The 23,766-nt window shown below is 40.7% G+C and overlaps 1 protein-coding gene across 2 annotated transcripts in view; it reads right to left on the bottom strand.

Moving 5' to 3' along the window:
• Positions 1–23,766, bottom strand: part of LOC307258168 (interferon alpha/beta receptor 1a-like) — a 61,915-nt gene that overhangs the window by 23,030 nt on the left and 15,119 nt on the right. The window contains exon 2 of one of the 2 annotated variants that reach the window (XM_080037616.1): positions 22,025–22,148. The exons of the other annotated variant lie outside the window; for it this stretch is intronic. Within the exon in view, the coding sequence (XP_079893742.1) occupies positions 22,025–22,148 (124 nt within the window). The remainder of the gene's footprint in view (positions 1–22,024; positions 22,149–23,766) is intronic. 2 annotated transcript variants of the gene reach the window in all.

The following is a 23,766-nucleotide window of genomic DNA, read 5'->3' as shown; positions in this document are numbered from 1 at the left end:
CCTGTGTAACACATAGAAACATGAAATAAAATACATTTAAAAGTTAAGGTTCACAGGTTTTATTTAAACAGCGCTTACAAACCAACACATTTTTCTAAAAATCGTCAAAATTAGATGGGGGAGAAAAAAAAGAATAAATAATATAAAATATTTAAGAATAATGTGCTAAACGAGGTTATAATCCTGCTTCCTTTTAGCATGGATAGTAGTGACTGAGTGTGCAGTCGAGGGATAAAGATAGACAGATATAGGAAGGAGAAGATAGCTTTATTTTATTATTTAGTTCAGTTATCACTGGCACCAGTGGCGTGCACAGGTAGACCTGAAGTGGTGCTGAAGCACCTGCCCTTTTCCCCTGGCCCAATCAAGTGCCCTTTTGAAAAAATAAATCTGAAAGTTTTTTTATTTTTTTTCCCCCCACAGTGTATGTGGCCCATGCCAACGTTATCTATAAATGCTCAACGATTAAAAACGTTTGACAATAATGCCCCAATAAATATGCCCCCCCCCCTCCTCCTCACACACTTCCTTTGTCAACGTGAACGCGCAGAGTGGACACAAACGGAGGCACGTTGCCACAGCAGCTGCACACACACACAGCTACTCCCCGGCCTGCCCTGCCCCACCAGCGAGGTAACGCATACATGAATGGAGTCAAGAGTGTATTGTTTGCCCCCTAAGCCTCAGTTGCCAAGCTATAACTTGCATTTATTTGTCTCTGTTATAAAGTAGCCTCTATCATGCAGCGCCACACAGCTGAGCATAAATTAGCCGACTGTCCTGCTAGCCCAAAAAAAAAATAGACATGACGTGATGAACACAACTAATGTCGGCGGAGTTTGTCATTGGTACAGCATGTGAATCTATCAGTATGCTGAATATTTAGTGCTGTTTAGGTTACTTTAGGCTATATAATTAACTCTTCACTTGCAGTAATTTATTTGCTAAATGACAAACAGGCAATTCCCAATTGCCTGCAGAAAAAGTAGCCTTGTGCCTTGTTGTAATGCACTCTGTAACCAAGCAGTCTTATTCATATGGTTGGTTGGTCTCTTTTTATTTACAAATTGCAGTATAATGCCTAGAAAGGAGAGATTAAAAAAGGAAAAAGAAAGGGAGCTACAGCAGGCAGCCCAGGGGAGCAGCTCTCTGCTCTCCTGGATGAAAGCATCCACCAGCAGCAAGGAGGAAGATGAAGATGAAAGGTCAGAGTCAAGACCAGAGTCATGTTAACTGTTCAGGGCCTGTTACGTGCAGATCTGTTCTCTGTTGCAGAGCTCCTGAAGCCTCTCCTTCAGCCCCTCCCTCACCTCGTTAACAGTCACCTGCTGCAGCCTATTTAAGCCTGGAGGCTTAATTGACTCACTCTCTCTCCAGCCAGGGCCAGCAGCATGGCTCCCATATTCCTTTTTGTTAAGCCTTTTGTTACAATAAACTCACTTTTCTTACACCCTTAACTTGTTTTGACGGTTAATTGTTGCTTCCTTGAGCCGGGTCGTAACAGGGCCTTTTAAAGCTCAGATTTTAATGTTGAACTGTTCCTCAAATGTTATTGAAATATCTTAAAAGCTGTCCACACATTTTATTTTAACTACGCAAAGTGGGTTGGTGGTACTAAATCAGTCGTGAAGCTATATAAGCTAATTATATTATTTTGTCCCAACCATAAGTTATTTCTATGTTACAAGACTTGCAGTAATCTTGTATTTACCTTAATAGGATATTATTAGTTTACGGAGATCAGGGGCCTAAAGAAGACTTCAAAGAGAGAATTCGGGATAAGGGCTTATTTAAAAAAATCCGAAGCTGACTGTTTTTTTTTCAAACATGTTAATTTTTTCTTTCTGCTTTTTGGTAATTCTGTGTCTCCAAATTATTCCAGAAAATAGTACTAAATAGCCCACATTGACACAGGTGATTTAGCCTTAGCTTTCTTCTCAAAGTGCACCAGATTGATGAATTTTACTTTAAAAGGTTAAAATTTTTCCCCCTAGAAGACTATGTGTGGCCGGGTATTAAAAGTCATTAGGCCAGGGGGGGACTTTGTACACGTACCCTTAAAATGATTTGGTCATTCAACGATAGAATATATTGTGCCCTTTTTTTTTGCACTGAGCACCTGCCCCCCAAAATGTCTGTGCACGCCACTGACTGGCACCATAAATCTGACTTCCCAGTACAACTGGAACGCAGACTGACTCCTGCTGTCGGGAGCCGATCAGCTGGTCCAAACGGCTGTATACCACGGAGATGAAAATGAAACTGAAACTTAACTATCGCCAGTCTGGGCTGAATTTGAGTTGGAGCAGCAAAATATTAGCCTGGTGCTACCAGACCATCGTACTTCATTTCATTTGTACAGAAGGTCTGGCAGTGCTGTAATTGGCAAACGTTCACTCATGGAGGCGGGTGTCTGTTAAAGTTTAAAACTATTGGATCTGCCCAGTGCCACTCTGGATTAGCCAACCAATCGCATAACGTTTGGTCGTCACGTTTGTCATGAGCCGGCTTCTGGCAACTGAAACTGGAGCGCGACTTCGACGTCATTGTTCTCAGCCACTCGCTCTGTTCGCTGATTGGACCGGCTGTCGAATCTCCGGCAAAACTGGGAAATGGGCTGTACACCCAGACTGACTACTGAAGGGAAAATAAAATTTGGCCGGAAGTAGGCGGGCGGGCGGAGCCAGGCTAGCAAAATATAGCCTAAATTCATAAATATTGTTAATAAATAGATGCAATGTGTTGTGTGATTTTCGTCAGTAGCCTATAGTAGACCTTGATTCTGCGCTCTGAACGCCACTAACTGTTCTGTTCAACTCGTCAATCTTCAGATCTTCATCCTCCTAAATTTCTTACTTGCAGAGGTCAATTTTCAATAAGATTTAGGGGTACCAAATTATGGAATGGCTTTTCCCATCTGGCAAAAAACTGTTCCTCTATAAAATGCTACAAAAGAAACTTAAAAGATCATTTAACTGTTGTTTTGTAATTGCTTTTTTAATTTTTTTTATTGTATTGTGTCCATGTCCCCATGTTTTATTTTGATTTACATATGCTCTAGGAATTAATAAATTATGTTTATAAACCAATATTCCCTTCACGGATTTACACACACACTCATACACTTACACACGCACATTTTCTGCTTTTATATTGATGTTATTATTATGTTGTTATTATACAGGTCCTTCTCATATAATTAGCATATTGTGATAAAGTTGATTATTTTCCATATTGTAATGATAATAATTGAACTTTCATATATTTTAGATTCATTGCACACCAACTGAAATATTTCAGGTCTTTTGTTGTTTTAATACTGATGATTTTGGCATACAGCTCATGAAAACCCCAAATTCCTATCTCAAAAAATTAGCATATCATGAAAAGGTACTCTAAACGAGCTCTTAACCTAATCATCTGAATCAACTAATTAACTCTAAACACCTGCAAAAGATTCCTGAGGCTTTTAAAAACTCCCAGCCTGGTTCATTACTCAAAACCGCAATCATGGGTAAGACTGCCGACCTGACTGCTGTCCAGAATGCCATCATTGACACCCTCAAGCAAGAGGGTAAGACACAGAAATACATTTCTGAGCGAATAGGCTGTTCCCAGAGTGCTGTATCAAGGCACCTCAGTGGGAAGTCTGTGGGAAGGAAAAAGTGTGGCAGAAAATGCTGCACAACCAGAAGAGGTGACCGGACCCTGAGGAGGATTGTGGAGAAGGGCCGATTCCAGACCTTGGGGGACCTGCGGAAGCAGTGGACTGAGTCTGGAGTAGAAACATCCAGAGCCACCGTGCACAGGCGTGCAGGGTTTTTCCTGGCTCAGAATGGGCCTTTGGGGGGTCAGTACGCGACCGACTTTTGTTGGGGTCGCGACAGTAAAGGCAAACGGTTTGTGTATTTTAAGAGGGGTGTTGGGTTAGGAGAGGGGAGTTTCTGTCCAGCTCAAGAGCATTTCAGTCAGCCTGTCAATCACTGCGTTACCATGGAGCTCACTGACGCTTATGAAATCACAATAAACAACCTGTAGATATGAAGTCAAAATACTGATAATGACTAGGCCTACCTGTTTAATACTTTAATTGTTTCTAATTGATCTAAACCATGGAAGAAGGTAGGGCTGCTTGATTATGAAAAAATCATAATCATGATTATTTTGAGTAATCACATTGTGTTATCACGATTATTAAAGACAGTTAATCATTGATTTAAGAACATTATGCATTTATTTTACTTTTAACAAGGTTTTTTTCTAAAAACACCATGACTTTGGACTTTAAACAAAGGCCTAATTGAACTGAAAACAGGGAGAATAGAAATAGGCTAAATAAGTGAAACATATTTTGAATAATTTAATAAAAATATGTCAAAATAAAAATAACCAGTTGTAAATGGTGTTGATAGGGCACGTCTTTTGCTAGCATTGAATGTAAGGGCATGATTTATTTATGTCATGGAGCTGGCTGGATAGGCAGTTGCATTGTAGTGTTGACAGTTGTGGTGGCAGGAGTTAAGGAGCTTTAAACTTCCTGTGTTTTTATTCATTGATTGCTTGGTCATAGACCACTATGACTCGACTTAAAGTGAATAAACAAATTGGTCGGGATTTTTAAAGGTGCAGATCAGGTCGTATATCACTTTTCTTTCTCTCTCTCTGTCTCTCGGTCGCGTATGTCATGTTACTCGCGTGTCCGCGCGTGACAAATCTTGCACATTATTTTAGTTTGTTGTGAGTCTGAAGTGTTTTCAGACAACACATTTAGTTTTACCTTTATTCTCGTCATCTAGAAGTTTTTCAAAACACCCGGCAATGCGCAACATCTCCCTCGTACTCTCTGGACTAGCCATTAGCGAAACTATCAGGTGAGGGAGGGGCCGAGCGGAGCTCACGGCTGAAAGGGTTTGCTGCATTTATAAGCCTGCATGCCCCGGCGAGCGGAACAATGATAGTTTAATAACGATTATCCCGACCTGATTTCTTTTTTTACAACTGAGATTGCAAGTAATATGACTGGAATGGCGCGGAAATGGAAACACATTTGGAGCCGTTTTAAGTAGATTTTTATTTATTTATCTATATATATATAAAAAAAAAACACTTTGGCGCTGAGGATTTTCCTTTGGGGGGCGCTAAAATTCCTTTGGCAGGCGCCAAAATTTTTTGAATGCAGGAAAAACCCTGGGCGTGTGCAGGAAATGGGCTACAGGTGCCGCATTCCCCAGGTCAAGCCACTTTTGAACCAGAAACAGCGCCAGAAGCGCCTGACCTGGGCTACAGAGAAGCAGCACTGGACTGTTGCTCAGTGGTCCAAAGTACTTTTTTCGGATGAAAGCAAATTTTGCATGTCATTCGGAAATCAAGGTGCCAGAGTCTGGAGGAAGACTGGGGAGAAGGAAATGCCAAAATGCCTGAAGTCCAGTGTCAAGTACCCACAGTCAGTGATGGTCTGGGGTGCCATGTCAGTTGCTGGTGTTGGTCCACTGTGTTTTATCAAAGGCAGGGTCAATGCAGCTAGCTATCAGGAGATTTTGGAGCACTTCATGCTTCCATCTGCTGAAAAGCTTTATGGAGATGAAGATTTCATTTTTCAACAAGACCTGGCACCTGCTCACAGTGCCAAAACCACTGGTAAATGGTTTACTGACCATGGTATTACTATGCTCAATTGGCCTGCCAACTCTCCTGACCTAAACCCCATAGAGAATCTGTGGGATATTGTGAAGAGGAAGTTGAGAGACACCAGACCCAACACTGTGGATGAGCTTAAGGCCGCTATCGAAGCATCCTGGGCCTCCATAACACCTCAGCAGTGCCACAGGCTGATTGCCTCCATGCCACGCCGCATTGAAGCAGTCATTTCTGCGAAAGGATTCCCGACCAAGTATTGAGTGCATAACTGAACATAATTATTTGAAGGTTGACTTTTTTGTATTAAAAACACTTTTCTTTTATTGGTCGGATGAAATATGCAAATTTTTTGAGATAGGGATTTTTGGTTTTTCTTTACTTTTTTGCCAAAATCATCAATATTAAAACAATAAAAGGCTTGAACTACTTCAGTTGTGTGTAATGAATCTAAAATATATGAAAGTCTAATGTTTATCAGTACATTACAGAAAATATTGAACTTTATCACAATATGCTAATTATATGAGAAGGACCTGTATATAATTTGTTATTATTAGTTGTTTATCGCTTTATGTAGTCATATAATTTTTTTGTATGTTTATTTTGTGTTTCCTTATAACTTTGTGAAATTTTAACATTATTTAGGTGGAGGCTTCAAATAAGCCCACTGGGTTTTCTGCCTCTCCCTGCACTGTATGTTATTTGTATTCTTTGCCATTCTTTGTGTATGTTTCTTTTTTAATTGTGCAAATAAATAAAAACTTAAAACTTAAACTTAATACACTATCGCCGACACAGCTGGCGTATTTTTTTTATTATTATTTATTTATAAATGTTTTGATTGGCGTGATTTTCGGTAAACCACACATTTTTTGGGTGGTCACGTGGTCTTAAAAAAAAATAAACAAAACCCACCTCAAGTGTATTTGAACCAATGACGGTGCATTCTATGTTGCGCATGCCATGAAAATTAGATAAAGTAACAATGCTGCGCGACGCAGCAACAGGCAGGAGATACAATGTGGCATCGCGCAGCAGCCGTCATCAATGGGTTAAAGTAAAATGTATCAATCTGGTGCATTTTGAGAAGAATACTAAGGCTAAATCAGCTGCGTCCTATGTGAGCTATTAAGTACTATTTTCTGGAATAATTTGGGGACACAGAATTACCAAAAAGCAGAAAGAAAAAATTTACAGGTTTAAAAAATCTCTCTGTGAAGTCTTTTTCTCTTTTTTTTTTAATACAGTATATCTCAATATAGGCCCCTGCTCTTTGTAGCCATGAACAATGTAATTTAAAAAATATCAAAAATGTACTGGTGCCAGATCTCTGTATGCCCCCCCTACCTACTACTAAGGTTAGGGGCCTATAATGAGCCAGTCAATTGTTTATTTTTTTAAATAAAGTTGTTTGGGGTCTTCAAAGATGAGGAGCCTATATTGAGCCAGTAAAAAAAAAAGAAAAAAAAAATTATATATTTTTTTAAGAATGCCGGTCGATCGCGATCGACGTAATGGGCACACCTGGTTTAGATGTATAACTTATATCAAAAGGGGAATATGTAGTTTAAGAAAACAACATGTTTAGTGTTTGAATGACGATTTTTGTGCTGCTTATTGCACTATCAATACTTTTTCTGTAAAGTCTGCTGGGATCCTGTTTTTCTGGTCACCATGTCAACAAGTTACTATGGGACCAGCTAATATCACTCCCCGAGTCTCCACCACTGCCTGGGAGGGCAGGGGCCTTTCTAGTTGTTTCCTTTGGGATCTAATAACACCATCACAATATGGCACATTGCTAACAAAGGTTATAGAACACCAGTGTTTCCGACACATAGGCGATTGAGACCCGCCCAGGTTGATAAAATCCATATTTGATTATTTATATAAAACAAAATTATAAAGAAAAATATCATCAAATGTATTGGTCAGTGTGATTGCTACCGTGGTGCAGCCAATGCTACAGGTGTTTTTATTGTTAGTTTGTGTTAAAGTGCCTCATGCATCCGGTACAGTCGGATTAAGGTAAAAAGAGGGAAAATAATAAAGAAACGGCCAACGCAATTACAAAATATATATAGGCCTACATAATATTTTTTTTTATTTTGACATGATCAAAGTCTGGTTTGTTGAATATGTAAATAAGTATTCCTTCCTAAATTATTTAACATCATTGACTCATTGTTTATCAGATGGTTCATAAACCTTAGTTTGACTAATTTATTACTGAACCCGCCCATCACGCGCCATGCCGTCACACTCTGCCACAAGTCAATTCTCAACCTGGGAAACACTGAACACCATCCTCAGGGAGGACACTTTTTCATGAACTTTAGCTTTTTTTGCTTGCAACAGTGCAAGAGGAGTAGGGGAGAACGGGGTAATTTGTCACACGGGTTGGTTGTCACAATCGTTATATCTCGGAACCAGAAGGCGCTGTCTGTGAAATTTTGGTATGTAAATATCCAGAATTGGGATCAGAGGTCACCTACATAGTCTTCCTTGGAGTTAGACTGCTGAATTTGAGGTGAGAGGACTGTTTGTGTTTTTCATGTCAAATTGAAAATATTTAGCTCCTCAGTATTTTTCTTCTAGGCTTTTACAGAATGGGTTTATAACAAAACACTTGTTACCCATAAAAAGTGTGAAGGGTAAACTATAGTTTAGATTGTGGTTAGCAAGCTAATTAGTTGTCAAATGGTTGTTGGCCTTGATGCTAGCAAAAAATTCAAGTTTGGGTTGGTCGTCACATTTTTGGGGGGGTTGGTTGTCACAAGTTATCCAAAGGCTACAGCCAGAAAAGGAACCCAATAACGAAATAAATTGTCAAGCTGTATCCTCACTGACACCCCAGAGAAGGATAGAATAGAGCAGGAAAAGGCAGCTAGCATGCAAAGGAAAAAAGGGCAACAAAATCAAAACAACCCAGTGCATCCCAAACTAGACAAGCTGCCAAGGCTACAGTAAGTTATATAGGCCTATTTGTCAACTTGACAATGCAATTGCATTTTCAAATTTAGTTCTACTTTCTTTCCTTCTTTTCAAGATTATTCCCATTAAGATAACATTGTGACAAACAACCCCATAGTGTGTGACAACCGACCCCTTGATGGGGTTGATTGTCACAATGTGTAAGGGTGTCTTTGATGATTAATTTCTTCTTTATTACAATAAGATAGAAAAAGTGAGGAGTACACATTTCAAGCCAACACTTTAAGCTTCAATGTAATGTAGGAATGACTATCGAAAGATGTTTAGGTGATGAGCAATTCTCAGTAGAGTAAAAAGTGTGCCTACTTACCCCGTTCTCCCCTAGTGTGTAAAAAAAGAAGAACTTCAAGATTTTGGCTTAATTGTGCCTGCTTCCTAGCCTGGAAATCCAGACCTGCCGCTGGAAAATTAAATTTGCTGCACCTGTTGGTCTGGACACTCTCCATTGAAGCTCATTAAATATGTCAGAAAATTCTGAGCAAAGTTCCAATTGGTTCTTTCTGATATGGGCGGGCCAGAGCCCTATCTATGGTGCTCAGGGGCGGACGTAACCGGATGACGACAGCGCTATGCACGCGCGGTCAAAGCCGTGATAGTAAACAACAGAGATATGTTGTTTAAGTTTGAGACTGCTTTGGCTAAAAAGTAGATGTAAAGTACCTTTATTCCATTAAATGAAAATCGGAAAAGAATCCATCATAGTGGACATCTATTGTCCAGAGATAGTCATCCAATCTGACTTACTGTGTTATGGATGTGGCCTCTCAGACATAACACAGTAAGTCATCAAGATTTCTGATTTCCCTGACATTATTCTCAGGTAAATACTGTTTAATTATGTCACAGTCAATAACAGAATATGAGCTAAGTATTTATGCATAAACTCTCTAAACTGGTAACATACACCCTGTTTAACACTAACAGATTGCAAACCTTTGCTGGACATAGCCTAACAAAATTTAGTAAATCCATTCAGCCCTAGTGTTCTTCGAGGCTGGGATGTGATGGTAGCTTGAGGATGAACTAACACTGCAGCTTGCTTCTACTCTGTTGTTGCATTAGCGAGTGGAGGCTCAGGTGTGTGTGGTTACTAACGGGGGCGTCTTGATTTGCCAATCAACTGCCAAGTTTCTGGTGAGCCAGTGTTAATTTTGGCAGCAAATTCTGATTTAGTCTTAGTCTTTTGAATATCACACCATTTAGTCTTAGTCCTATTCTAGTCATCTAAAATATTTTAGTCTTAGTCTAGTCTAGTCTACTAAATATAAGCAGATTTTAGTTTGACTAAATCTACAGCGGACTTCGTCGACTAAGTGTTTTTCTTCATTGAATGGTATTAAGGTTTGAATATGCGATACAGACACAGATTTAATAGGTGTAATACAAAACATGTATTCTATTTCATTAGTAATAATCTCACATAAAATCAGTGTACCTGACTGGATAGAGGGGAGGGGGGCTTTAAGAGCCTGTGCCCGGGGGTCCATTATCTCATGATCTGTCTATGAACCAACTGGATTCCACAATCTTTTTTCTTTTTGCGGGGAGCATGCACAAGCATTATTTATAAAAAAAAAAAAAAATAGAGAAAATATTTTAAAAAAGTGGGGGGCCCCACACTAGGTCTTGAAACGGGCCCCGAGATTGTTAAGGCCGCCCCTGGGCAGCAGCAGCACGCAGTTGAGGTGCTGATAAATTTGAGCAACTGCGCCTTCCTTTAAGCAACACTGCTGCCGCTGTGTGTGTTCTGACTTCTTTTGCATCAAAGCCTTTTAGATAATACAATTAGAGGTTTTAATTGAACGCTGTCCATGCGTCGGAGTTGATTGTAACTTAAAAACAGAAACTAACGGACGGAGGCGGCAGTTTCACATGGCTCTGTGTATTCAAACTCGAGACAGAGCCTACTACAAACAGATCGCGGAACTTAGCCGTTCCCCTAGACATCGTTAACGGGCAGGATATCCCTGACTATCATTTTTGTCCATCATACTGCAGAGTTTTTCAGCACAGCGGCTCACTCCACCCGCTCACACCTGCGCGGTCTCCCGTCGATTTTCACCGACACAGGGTTGCATTCGCTGCTTTGCACTGATTGGATTTCTTCCCAACTTGTCCCACAAAAAGAGTAGTTCTGATTGGATCTCTTCTCTATTCGTCCCGCCCTAACAGTTTCGTCTAGTTCCTATTCGTAGACTATAGTGTCAGTTAAATTAGTCTCAGTCTTCGTCATCACATCTGCCTTTTTATTTAGTTTACGTCCGTGAAAAAGGTTCGTAGACGAATATTTTTCATCATAGTCTTTGTCTACGAAATTAACACTGTGGTGAGCTTTCCCGTGGCAGTATAATATGTTAAAGGTCACATATTATGCTAAATGCACTTTTTAAATGTGTTCTAACATATCCATGGGTCTACGGTGTGCCTAGAGACTGCCAAAATATTTAAAAAAATAACAATCTCTCCTGTTCTCACTCTCCCCCTTTCTGAAACCCCCACCCCTCCCCCCAATATACTCCAGTCAGAGTTTTCCCCTTTTCTGACCTCACAAACTGGAAAGCCAGAAGCTTCCACTGTGCAGCCCACACCCCTATTTCTTATTGGTCCACGGCCCTGACAGACAGAGGGCGAGGCGTATCTGGCTTCGCTTCCGGACAGGGGGCGGGGGGAGCTCAAAGATTGTATATTTACGAGGGGAGCTGCAGCTCTTTTTAAAAAATAGGCCATTGTGAGATTAGCTGAACATCAGCATAGTACAATAAATTATCTGAAAGTTTTTTTCAGCAAACAATTAAAGAAAAACGTATTAGGGACCACTAAGACCATATAATATGGTGTATAATAGAACCGAAAAGTGTATAATATGGGAGCTTTAATGAAAACCGACCAATTTCGTCATCAGTCGGTGTATTTTGGAACAGACTAGGGCCCGACCGATATGGATTTTTGGGTGCCGATGCCGATTATTTTCTGAGAAATTACGATAACGATTAAATCGGCCGATTATTATTATTTTTTTAATCCCATAAATATATATTGAAAAAATTAACTTTTTTGAACCCTTAAATATATATAAATACTTGTTACTGTCAATAGGTGTACAGGAACTTTTTATTTATTGAAATATGCATTATCTAAAAAAAAAAATTAAGTGTTACAAATATGTCTAAAGTGACATGACCCATTTTTAAACTCAGACATTAAGCATTTTATGTAACTGCACCCAACCCTCTGGAACTCCCTCCCTCCAAACATCAGCATCTCAGACTAAATAAACTCATTCAAAAGTCAACTCAAAACTCACCTCTTTCAGAAAGCATAATTACACCGGACTCCACTCCAAACCTTATCTTTAATTTGTCTGTATTTTGTTTTCTTTTTCTATAAGTATGATTTTCTATATGTTTGATGTAAAGTGTCTTTGAATGATCTCCAATAAAGCACTATATAAATTCTATATAATAACTATAGTAATATCAACTACTATTAACAGTCAAGAGATGACCAATGACTCCGCTATCGGTGTCAGGGGGACTGTCAAGTGTGAATTAATCTAATGTATTACAACACACCTGCTGCTGCTGTTAATATGCTATAATGCTACCTCCGGGGCAGCAATGTATCTCACTCAATATGATTGCTGACAAAGAAAAAAGAAAATACCGAAAAAAATCGGCGGCCATTTTGCCGATGGCGATTTTTCGGAGATGTGCTATAATCGGCCAATTATATCGGCCGGCCGATATATCGGTCGGGCCCTAGAACAGACCATCAAATCCCCCCTTTTTCAAAATAAGCATCCCAGAATAAACTGACTATTTATCTTTTTGAAGCTTGTGTGTGCTGGTAGGGACCCCAATAACCTAAAAAGTGTGCCCAAACACCGGAAAAGTAAGTTTTTCATAATATGTCCCCTTTAGAAGGTGCTGTAAGCGGAATGGTTCTTTTAGCTAACTTCCTGTCAGGTACTGCAGTTAGCAGTCTGCGGTCTTCAAGCAGCGAGTTATCTAGCATCATCTCAGATCTATGTGATAAAAACCATCAAAACAGACATTGGGAAGGATTTTTACCTGCTCCGCCATTGTAGGCGCATAAACATTCACCCATCTGTTGCTCTGGCGTGCACCGGCAGTGAGACCATGAGTGAGACGGGTGTCGGTTTGTAGCGTTCTCTCTTGTGATTGGATATAAATTTCGGGATCCTCCAATAAGTTTATTTGCCGATTACATGCAGAGCAGCTGACAGAGATTGGCTTTATGAAACGCGCACATTATGTAAGTGATTACTGTATGAATAAATAGGAATTTAACACTTATATTAACATAAATAAACCGCTTACTTCACTTTTAATAACAGCGCAACCATATTGCAGATCACTAAGAAAGGTCATAAACTGTGTTCACACCAAACGCGATGCTCGCGATTGACTATCGCTCTTAACACCCCTAACGCGCCACTTGATCATGTTTTGGTTTATTTTGGTCAATCGCCTATATCGCGCCTAGTCTCCCTCCAGCTATTTGATTTCCCTTTATCAACCATGGCTCAGATAGAACACCATTCCTGGTGGGGACACACGTTTTGACTACGTTTTGTGTTTCTACGGTGCATTAGGTGTCCCAAAAATGGGCAGAAGAAGAAGCAGAAGGGGGGGGGGGGGGGCGCTAGAGCGCATGCGATGGAATAGACGTGTTGTACTTGCGCTCCTCTCCGATAAATCGAGTTTTACATAAAAAAATTACATTTATTGCACAATTCCCACTTCGAGTGTTGCTTTGTACTTTACTACCGGCAACAAAACAATATGACCCGTAAAAAGCCGAAAACTAACGGTGAAAGCCTATCACCCCCGCCGGCTGAGGAGGGGGCTAGCGGCGAGGCATCAGAGCTAACAATGGCGGACGGTGCCCCTAGCTTGGCCGTCATTCTCAAAGCCATAGGCGACTTGAGCAAGAATATGGATGATATATTTCAAGCCCTAGAGGCGTCTCTTCAAATCACGCAGGCTACTCTGTCTGAGCACGGTCGGCGGATAGCTGCGGTGGAGGAGGCTAGCAGTGGCCATGACACCAGGCTAACCCTCTTAGAACAACAGGGGCTGCGGCTAGAGAATGCTAACAAGCTTCTCCAGGACAAAGTAATTGACCTCGAGGTGCACTCTAGACGGCAAAACATAAAAGTGGTCGGTCTACCAGAAAAAGTTGAAGGTGATCGCCCCACGGAATTTTTTGCCAGCTTTATTAAAGATTTACTTGGGGCAGAACATTTCCCGAAGACTCTATTGCTCGGTTGATCGAGCGCACAGACTTGGAGCACACCCGGCAAACGACCAGGGGTGTTTCTAGGTTTACAAAACATCCGGGGCTAGTGATGCCGGTAACGGTTACTTAGTAAAAAAAAAATGGTGATATCGACGCATGGTTAAAAAAGCTAGACATACCAAAACTAGACAGCGCCTCCCACGAGGCCTTAAACTCTGAACTGTCCCCTGCAGAATCACGGACGCTATCAAATCGCTGCATAACGGCAAGAGCCCTGGGCCAGATGGCTTCGTAGTTGAATTTTATAAGAAGTTTGCTGACCAAGTAACCCCGATCCTGCATAGAATGTTCTCCCACTCAGCCTAAGCGAATAGGCTTCCACCAACACTGTATAACGCAAACATTTCTCTCCTGTTAAAACAAGACAGAGATGAAACTAACCCGTCCTCATATCGACCAATTTCTATGCTTAACTTGGATTTTAATTTTTTTACAAAAATTCTGGCAAATAGACTAAACAAATTTATAGAATCCATTTTTCACACAGATCAGACCGGGTTCATCCCCAATAGGTTTTAATTTTTTAATGTTAGGAGTGTCCTAAATATTATGTATAACAAATTTGACAGCTCTTTCAAACAAGCTATTTTGTGTCTGGACGCGGAAAAGGCTTTCGACCAGGTTGAGTGGGGGTACTTGCTCAAAGTGCTGTAGGAGTTTGGTCTTTGGGCCCCTTTTATTTCCTGGGTGCGTTTAATACAGTCATCTGAAAAAGTTTGGGAACCCCTCTCAGCCGGCATTATAATTGACTCTGCTTTCACAAAAAAAATATAAAAGTGGTATGTCTTTAATTTACCAGGAACAGCTAAGTACTGGGATGTTTTCCAAACAGATTTTTTGAAAAGCAGTATTTGGTTGTATAAAATAAAATAAAATGTGAAAAACTGGCTGTGCAAAAATATGGGTACCCTTGTGGTTTTGTTGATTTTAATGCCTGTAACAGCATGTAAAACTGATGAATTTAAACACAAAGTTGGTTGGACAAAACAGCTCCCAAAAGATCTGAAAAACAAAGATTGTTCATTGTCATGGTTTTGGGGAAGGCTACAAGAAGCTTTCCCAAAGGTTTCAATTGTCAATTTCGACTGTAGGGAACGTTGTCAGGAAATGGAAGGACACAGGCACAGTGGCAGTTAAACCCAGGCATGGCAGACCAAGAAAAAAACAGGAGCGGCATAGGTGGATGATTGTGAGATCACCTCCAAAGACCTGCAAGAACATCTGGCTGCAGATTGTGTATCTGTACATCGTTCAACAATTCAGCGCAATTTGCACCAAAACATCTGCTTTTTATAAAGACCAAATAACTTAATTTTTGTCTCATCAGTCCAAAGCATTTTCTTCCAATATGAATCTGGCTTGTCTAAATGAGCTTTTGCATACTCCATGCAACTGTATCTGTGGCGTGGGCGCAGAAAGGGCTTCCTTCTCATCACCTGGCCATACAGATGTTTTGGTGCAAATTGCACTGATTTGTTGAACCATGTACAGATACACAATCTGCAGCCAGATGTTCTTGCAGGTCTTTGGAGGTGATCTTTGGGTTGTGTGCAACCATTCTCACAATCCGCCGCATATGCCGCTCTTGTACTTTTCTTGGTCTGCTAGACCTGGGTTTAACTGCAACTGTGCCTGTGTCCTTCCATTCCCTGACAACGTTCCTTACAGTAGAAATTGACAATTGAAACCTTTGGGAAAGCTTCTTGTAGCCTTCCCCTAAACCATGATAATGAATAATCTTTGTTTTTAAGATCTTTTGGGAGCAGTTTTGATGATCCCATTCTGTCTCACTTCAGCAGAGAGTCAAAGAGAAGTGCAACTTGCATTTAGGCACCTAAAATACATTTTCTCATGATTAAACAGACATTTCTATGAGGTTCAAGGCTTAACAACATAATCCAACCAACTTTGTGTTTAAATTCATCAGTTTTACATGCTGTTACAGGCATTAAAATCAACAAAACCACAAGGGTACCCATATTTTTGCACAGCCAGTTTATCACATTTTATTTTATTTTATACAACCAAATACTGCTTTTCAAAAAATCTTTGTTTGAAAAACATCCCAGTACTTAGCTGTTCCTGGTAAATTAAAGACATACCACTTTTATATTTTTTTTGTGAAAGCAGAGTCAATTATAATGCCGGCTGAGAGGGGTTCCCAAACTTTTTCATATGATTGTATATGCCCATCCCACTGTCTCCATTCTAACAAACCAGGAAAGATCCACACCCTTTGCCTTTCAGGGGGGCACGCGCCAGGGTTGCCCCCTCTCACCGGTCCTCTTTGCGTTGGCCATCGAGCCCCTGGCTATTAGCATAAGAGGGCACGCACTTATAAAGCCAATATCACTAGGTGGGATGGACCATAAGATTTCTCTGTACGCAGATGACATCGCCCTCTTTGTAGCCGACCCCGAGAATTCCATCCCCCACCTACTCCAGCTAATTAATTATTTTGGCGACGTCTCGGGTTACACCTTTAACTGGCAACACATGTGAACTCTTGTCTTTAACAGCAGATCTGGACCCAACATTCCTAGCCAATACGCAGTTTAAAACAAATCTGGTCAGTATAAAGTACCTGGGCATTAAATTATCTAAAAACCCAAAGACACTTATTAAGTTAAATTTTATGGAAAGATTGAACAAACTAAAGGAGAACATAGAGTAATGGAGAACATTACCGATCTCCCTTATTGGCCGTGTGAACGCAGTAAAGACGGTTTCCCTGCCGAGATTTCTGTATCTATTTCAGAATGTACCAATTTATATTCCTAAATCTTACTATAAGTCAATTGATTCTATTATAATGCCTTTCATTTAGGGATATAAAGCACATAGGATCTCAAAAGCCCATCTTCAGAAACCCAGGGAGCATGGCGGACTGGGGTCACCATGTTTTTTACATTATTACTGGGCTGCCAATGCTAGAGTGATGGTGTATTGGCAATTTACATATGAAAAAGGCATTAGATCTGATCTGCCCCCCTGGTTGGCAATTGAAAAAAGCTTGGCCCCAAAAACCTCTCTTACTGCCCTCCTTTTCTCTTCTCCCAGACCGCCTGCCTCCTTTAGAGACCACTTTACGCAGCCTTGGAAAAACTGGACCATAATGCTCGCACAATCACAGGGACGTTGGAACTACTTTCTTAGGGGGGGTGCTGTAAATTGGCCGAGGTGCAGCGCTATCAGACAAAGCAGTAGGCTACTGGTAAAATTAGCAATCTATAACCATGATAAAATAGCCTACTTATATTTAAAATAATTTGATTAGAATTAAGCTATTAAAACAAACTATAAAAGCAAATAACATTTAAGAATTTTCCAAAGTATCCTTATAGCCTTTTTTTTTTTTTAAATCATGAATTTAAAGGACGTAGGTTTTGATCACACATTGGCTTGTGACAATTTATAAGTGGGGGTCTGGTGATACTCCCCCAGAATTTTTTGAGCATTAAATGCTTAATTTCTTGCATTCTGGTGAATTTGTAATCACCAATTTGTTCCTTTTCTGCATAGCCTACATTTGTATTCTTGAGCCCCGCTGTGATCGGTGAATGATAACCGGGGCAGTGCACGTCACGTTGTCGAGGGGAAGGCTTCCGCGATCTCCATTAATTTCAGTTTACAGCCGAGTCCGACAAAGTTACAATCACAACGACCGCATAGACAAAGCATGGACAGCGTTTAATGAAGCCTCTCATTCTTATTATCATAAGGGGGTTGAACCAAATGATGAAATCTAAGGGGCACTTCACGACAACACGAAACGGTGCAAAGGCAGAAATATTCTCGCGGTTGCACTATATCATTTACATGAAAACAGCAAACGCAAGCATGAAACCGCAAGTTTTTGAGATCTACTCCCAGGGAGGATTTTTTGGAAAACACAACGGTTTTGGTTTCTTGTAAACACCGAAACCATTTTCCCTGGTAACGCTGACATCACGGCTCCACTTCACGTATGCGTAGTCTATAACATTTGCTGTCAAAATACCCACATGCGAGTTATGAAGTTAGAAGACAACATAACATGAAAGGTGTCCCCGCGGCACCATCACTCTGATCAGCGGAGAGTGTCCTGCAGGGCTCAAATATAACACGCGCCAATTTAGTCTAAGCGTTATTCTAATTAGTAAGTTATTGAGACCACCCGACACTTTTTCTGGGGAAAGATTTGTGCTCTGCCGGTTTTTCTAGCAAAATAAACGTGTAATAAACGTGTGTAGCTTCTATATGCCAGGGACACGGCTCTCTCTACATTAAAAAACACTATCCATAGTTCAGCGCGCAGCAGTTAAGTTACTGTTCAACAAAAGGAGCATTAAGGCAACGGCTTCACAGTAAAAGCATTTCACTGGCTAAACATTAACAGCATTTCACTGGACAAACATGAGTCGACTTTTATTTTGAAGTACGCCTAACAGGAAAGTAGCCGCTCACAAAGCCCCTTCACTATAAGCATGTCTTCTGTTTTCACGAGTTCAATGCGGTGAAATAAGAGGACAGAAAGCTCGTAATTTACAATACTTGTAACCCCAAGCTTACACCAACCGCTTTATGAACGTTAATGGCATTACTTTTCGGTTACAGTAAGGTTGTATGCATCAAATTGTACCGGAAGAGCTATCTACTAGGCTGTGTCACCGCTGACTATTGGCATGGCATGGCTGCTACACTCCTACTACAGCGATTTTGTCCCGTTTCCTCTGAAAACATGTGTACGAGTGAAGATGTCAGATGAATTGTGTCTGAACGGGTTTTAAAAAAAAAAAAAAAAAAAAAAAAAAACAGGGAAAACTGTCACGTTTTCACCGTGTAAAGTGCCCCTAAACATTACGGCGGCCCTGGTGGTGGGTTAAAGGACAGCGCAGTTGGCAATCTCTCCTCAGCAGTGCAAGCCACAGTAAAAGTCCATCGCACAGCCGATTCCTGTAACTTGGCACGATACCGGGCGGCACACACCTCGGAGGAGCAGGTGCGCAGGTGAACGTTGCATCCTGTCAGCGCGTCTCTCTCTCTCTTTCTCTCTCTCTCCCCCCGTGGTAGGGCGCTTAGCAGACGGAGGGAACGTATAGTGACTTGACTGACGTCCACCAGGCTGAAGTTACCTACTGCTTTGCAGAGGTGTGGACTCGAGTCACATGACTTGGACTCGAGTCAGACTCGAGTCATAAATTTGATGACTTGAGACTCGACTTGACAAAAAAAGAGACTTGCAACTTGACTTTAACATCAATGACTCGTGACTTGACATGGACTTGAGCCTTTTGACTTGACAAGACTTGCTACTTTCCCGAAAACCGAAAGATTAAAAAGTAGGCTATATTTTTAAGTACCGCTCGGTATCTTTCATCATGTAGCCTAGTGTAGCGGAGGAAACTGGTGGTTGTACCGGTACCGCACTAATCTGCTTATCACTGGTTTCACTTCAGAGTTGTCGGCCAGAACACCACTTAAGGCCAAAAACGTCAGACTATAAGCATGAGACTAGGAGAGGAGGAGTATGGTTTATCCACTCTTTATTTTCCTTCTTTCACAGGCACAGCAGCATACATCGCGGGAAAAGAACAAAAGCTTACATTCCGCTCGCGAGGAGACGCTAGAACAGCTGTTGCGACCCGCGAATCGCGCCCGTTAATAACATCTATAAACTGTAACTTATAACAGCGATCGGGACTGCATGTAGGTCTACTTACTCACACACGGGTGATTCACATAAACTCAAATAAACACGTTTCAACTCGAATGATCGACTACTGCGGCAACATGCACACTCACACACCTGACCGAGAGAGAGAAGAAAAGGAAACTTACTAAACAGACTCTCCGGCCGACAGACGTCACGGCCACTAACTGACAGCTATAATGTCATCCACACTGAACAAAACACATCAACACTGTAACCTAAAAACTTTGGGGCCTTTTCTACATAGACTACCTCCTCTTATAAGTCGAAGTACAAATCAATGTGGTTCACAATCACATCCCTAGTAAAATATGAATTTTACTCTTAGATTCGAAGGTTTTATTGATTATTTATTTTGTGTGGCTTTTTAGTTGTAGGCTATGTTTGAGGAGCACAATTGGGAGTTTTGTTTATGTAGGCTAATGTTGAAAGAATTGGCTGAATTTTAATTTCGGTGCATCCCTACAATGAATAATCGTCTTTAATAATCGTGATTAGGGGAGAGTGGCCTAAGTTGTGCAACTTTTCACTCAAAGTGACTTCAAAGTAAGGCCTTGACAGTAAAGTCTCCAACTCAAATATGTACATATATTTCAGGGTGTTGTGCATCCCTGGCAATAAAAACTTTGGATCTGGAATAAACTGTTGAAGAAATAGAGCTTTCGGACAAAAAGTTGTCTTGTTGCACAACTTGCCCCCGGTGTGGTGTAAATTGTGCCATTGCTATATATCTCATAAACTGTAATGCAACACAAATCCATTAGACAATCACTTATTTAAGGTGTATTTAAAGTAAATAGTTGACAAAGATTGAAGGACAATTTTCTTAAACAAGGCCTAGCAGATCTAATGGTTTTACCTGAAAAGCTCACAATGACAAAGTCACCATCATCATCTTTCTGGCCATCTGAACTCTCATCAGTGGTGTCGTTCAGTGGAATTGAGATATCACTCTTCTCTGAGCTACTGTAGGCAATCACTTTATTTTGGTGACCAGCGTATACAGCCATGCCACTGGCACAACTCTCAGAAATGTACTTTGCACTAGTTGCTCCGTGCTTGTGGAACCAACTGCCACCTGACAAATGTGATTCCCTCTACATTTCTGCCTTTAAATCAAGGCTCAAAACCCATATGTACACCCTGGTGTTTCCTCCCCATTAACTATCTTACCTCTGCACTACTATCTGTGTTTATGTGGATGTATGGGCTTTACGTCTTTTATTTTGGTTATTGTTATTTTACCTTCATTGTTTACCTACTGAATGCACTATGTACAGCACTTTGGACAGTGCAAACTGTCATAAATGTGCTTTTATAAATACATTTTACTTACTTACTTACTTATAACTCACCGAGGCCCTTTGGCACAAATCACCCCAATCCCAGAAATTTGGATAATAAGCATGATGCAGAAATTTAGGGCCGACATCGTGCTAACTGTATAGACTCAAAATGTAGCATACCAAAGCACTAAAACATGTGTCAAATGTTTTCAAACTTGTCTATAAATGTTCAGACACAATAATCAAAAAACCTTGATCATGGAAATTTTACTTTGAAAGGCAAAACACAGTTTTTTGAGCTTAAATGTGCTTATATCTTATTCCTTGTGTCTCCCTTCTTTACAGGATGAGTCAAATGGATGGCTCTTCTTAAATATGTGGACACATTTCCAATTTCTTCCACGGTTTTCTAGAAACAAGGGGTGGCACAACTTCCAAAATGCACAACTTAGGCCACTCTCCCCTACAATATCAATCAAAATAATCGTGATTATAATTTTTGCCATAATCGAGCAGCCCTATTCTGAAGCTGTGGAAATCGGACTTGGCCCCTCAGTTTGACACTTGGCTGAGGGAACTGGTGGGCATTTTACATGTTGAGAGGCTGAGATATGAGCTGTCCAGCAACATTCATAGATTCCTCGCCGTATGGGGCCTAGTGCTGCAGCACATCGGGCCTGAAATGTCTGCCCCCCTTGGCCCCTTGCCCTGTCGTGTGCCCCTTCTGGGTCCTGCAGTAGTGGACGTGTGAGGTTTGCCCCAGTTGTCTTTGGTTTTGCTTTTTTTTTTTTTTTGTATTTCTTGTCTGTTTATGTGAGGGAGGCGGAGGGGGTGGCGGTTGTGTATGTATTGTATGTGTCTACTTATTCTGTTTTTTGTCCGTATGTGGAAAAAGTGTAAAATTATTAAAATAAAAGTAAAAAAAAAAGCAGAAGAAGTATGAGTTATAGTAATATTGTGAGGCCTTTCAGCAGGCACAGCTACGACAGCACTACCCAAAACTAAACTTGGACTCATCATTACAAACTTGCACTGTTCACTATCACTGTTCTCTCCCTTATCTATAATGCATGCAGGTATGAGTGAGACATACGCCACATATTGTGTGGTGAAAGTGACACTCTCTGGAACACTCTGGTCCCAGTCCCAGCTCAGTGTGTAGTTGGTGTTCAGAGTCCTCATGGTAGGGTTCTGTGGTGTGGGCAGCTCTGCTCCCACTGAAACACATAAGGGGGAAAATCCACATGAAAATATTATTATCAGAATTAATACTATTGATATTAGGCTGCAAAAAAGAATATGTTATCTATTAATCTCCTGACTATAATCCTACTACTTATGCTGGCCTCACACCAAACGACTTTTCACACGATTTGACAGTCACAGACATATTTCTAATGTCGGAATTCAATGACGAGAGTCGTTCTAGAGTTAGGGCGGGCTCCATCATCTCAGTGGTTTGGTGTAAGGTGCTCATCCGAGCCCATTTCAGCCAGACTTCTTCTCGTCTTGACGTTCCGACAAAATCAAACAGGTTTGATAATATCGTGAGTCTTTAGGGTTGGTTCATGCAAATAGTTAAGTTAAATGACGTGAACACTGTCAACAACCAATGGGTGCGCTCTCTCCAGAACCAAACATGACGCAGGAGGAGTGGCATTAGTCGCGACCTGTGTCCGCCTGTGAGTCACATTTTTCAGACACTTTTACCTAGCAGCCTCGGCTGAAGAACCAGGCTGACAACTGCACAACCTTAACACTTAAGGATCTGCTCGGATCTAGGTTACTGTATTGAATTAACTTTTTTTAATTCGATAATCACAATCGTGTTTGCAGTTTATAACGTGATCAGGCATTTCATTACATGATATCGCAAATAAGGGTCTATTAAGGCTCTTATTACGTATTATTAACTAATGCTTATTACAAGGACCTTAATATAAAGAATTATCCATTAGGGTATCATATGCTACTGCACTGCAGTATTCTCCACAATATCGCTTAATCCCCCCACACCAACCACCACATTAACTAACACATTTCCCATAATAAACACTGCATTGTTTTGTACATGTGATAATACGTGACTCATGGCTAAATGTTTATTCAATGACATTAACTGACATGGACTAGATTTCGGACATGTTTTTGTTTTAATCATTGTAACCGTTAGAGCAGGGGTTTTCAAAGTGTGAGAGAGTGAGCCCCCCCTCAGAGAACAAATTTCAGCGGAGCCACCCCCCCCCAAAAAAAAAACAATAATTCTAAATCCCTGTGTGTTTTGAAAGATCTTTTAATTATTTTACAAATTTAAACATGTTTTTCTAACATTCTAAAAAATGTTGTGCGTTTTTAAACACATTTTATAATACACTTTAGCATCTTAATCCAGTGTTTTAATCCTGCTTCCTCTAAGCACGGATAGTAATGACTAGTGTGCATCGGAGTGAGAAAGATAGGCAGACAGACTTGCCCAAATTATTGACTAGTTAAATGTCATTCACACACCCAGTGTTTTTTCATTAGTGCCTCCAATGGAGGAAAATAGTAGCCAGCGGAAAATCTCCCGGGGGTATGCCCCCCCGGGAGATTTTTTTCACCTTTTAAAGTGAAATGCATGAATCTGGTAGCCTGGAAATCCAGACCCTGATATCTTGAACGATAGAGGGTCTGGCCACGATTAATAGTAATTTCCAACTCAAGGGGCGGCTCCTACTCGTGCATTTCAAATGCCACTGCACGCAGTTGGATAGCACTCCAACCAATCACAAGAGCGATGCACAAGGTGACGTAAGCCCCTTTCGTTTAGCGAACAGCTGTTAAACTGTTAAATTA

The sequence above is a fragment of the Ammodytes marinus genome, assembly GCF_949987685.1.
Source record: "Ammodytes marinus genome assembly, chromosome: 12".
In the NCBI taxonomy this organism is placed as follows: domain Eukaryota; kingdom Metazoa; phylum Chordata; class Actinopteri; order Uranoscopiformes; family Ammodytidae; genus Ammodytes; species Ammodytes marinus.
This window is presented reverse-complemented; position numbering and strand designations above follow the sequence as displayed.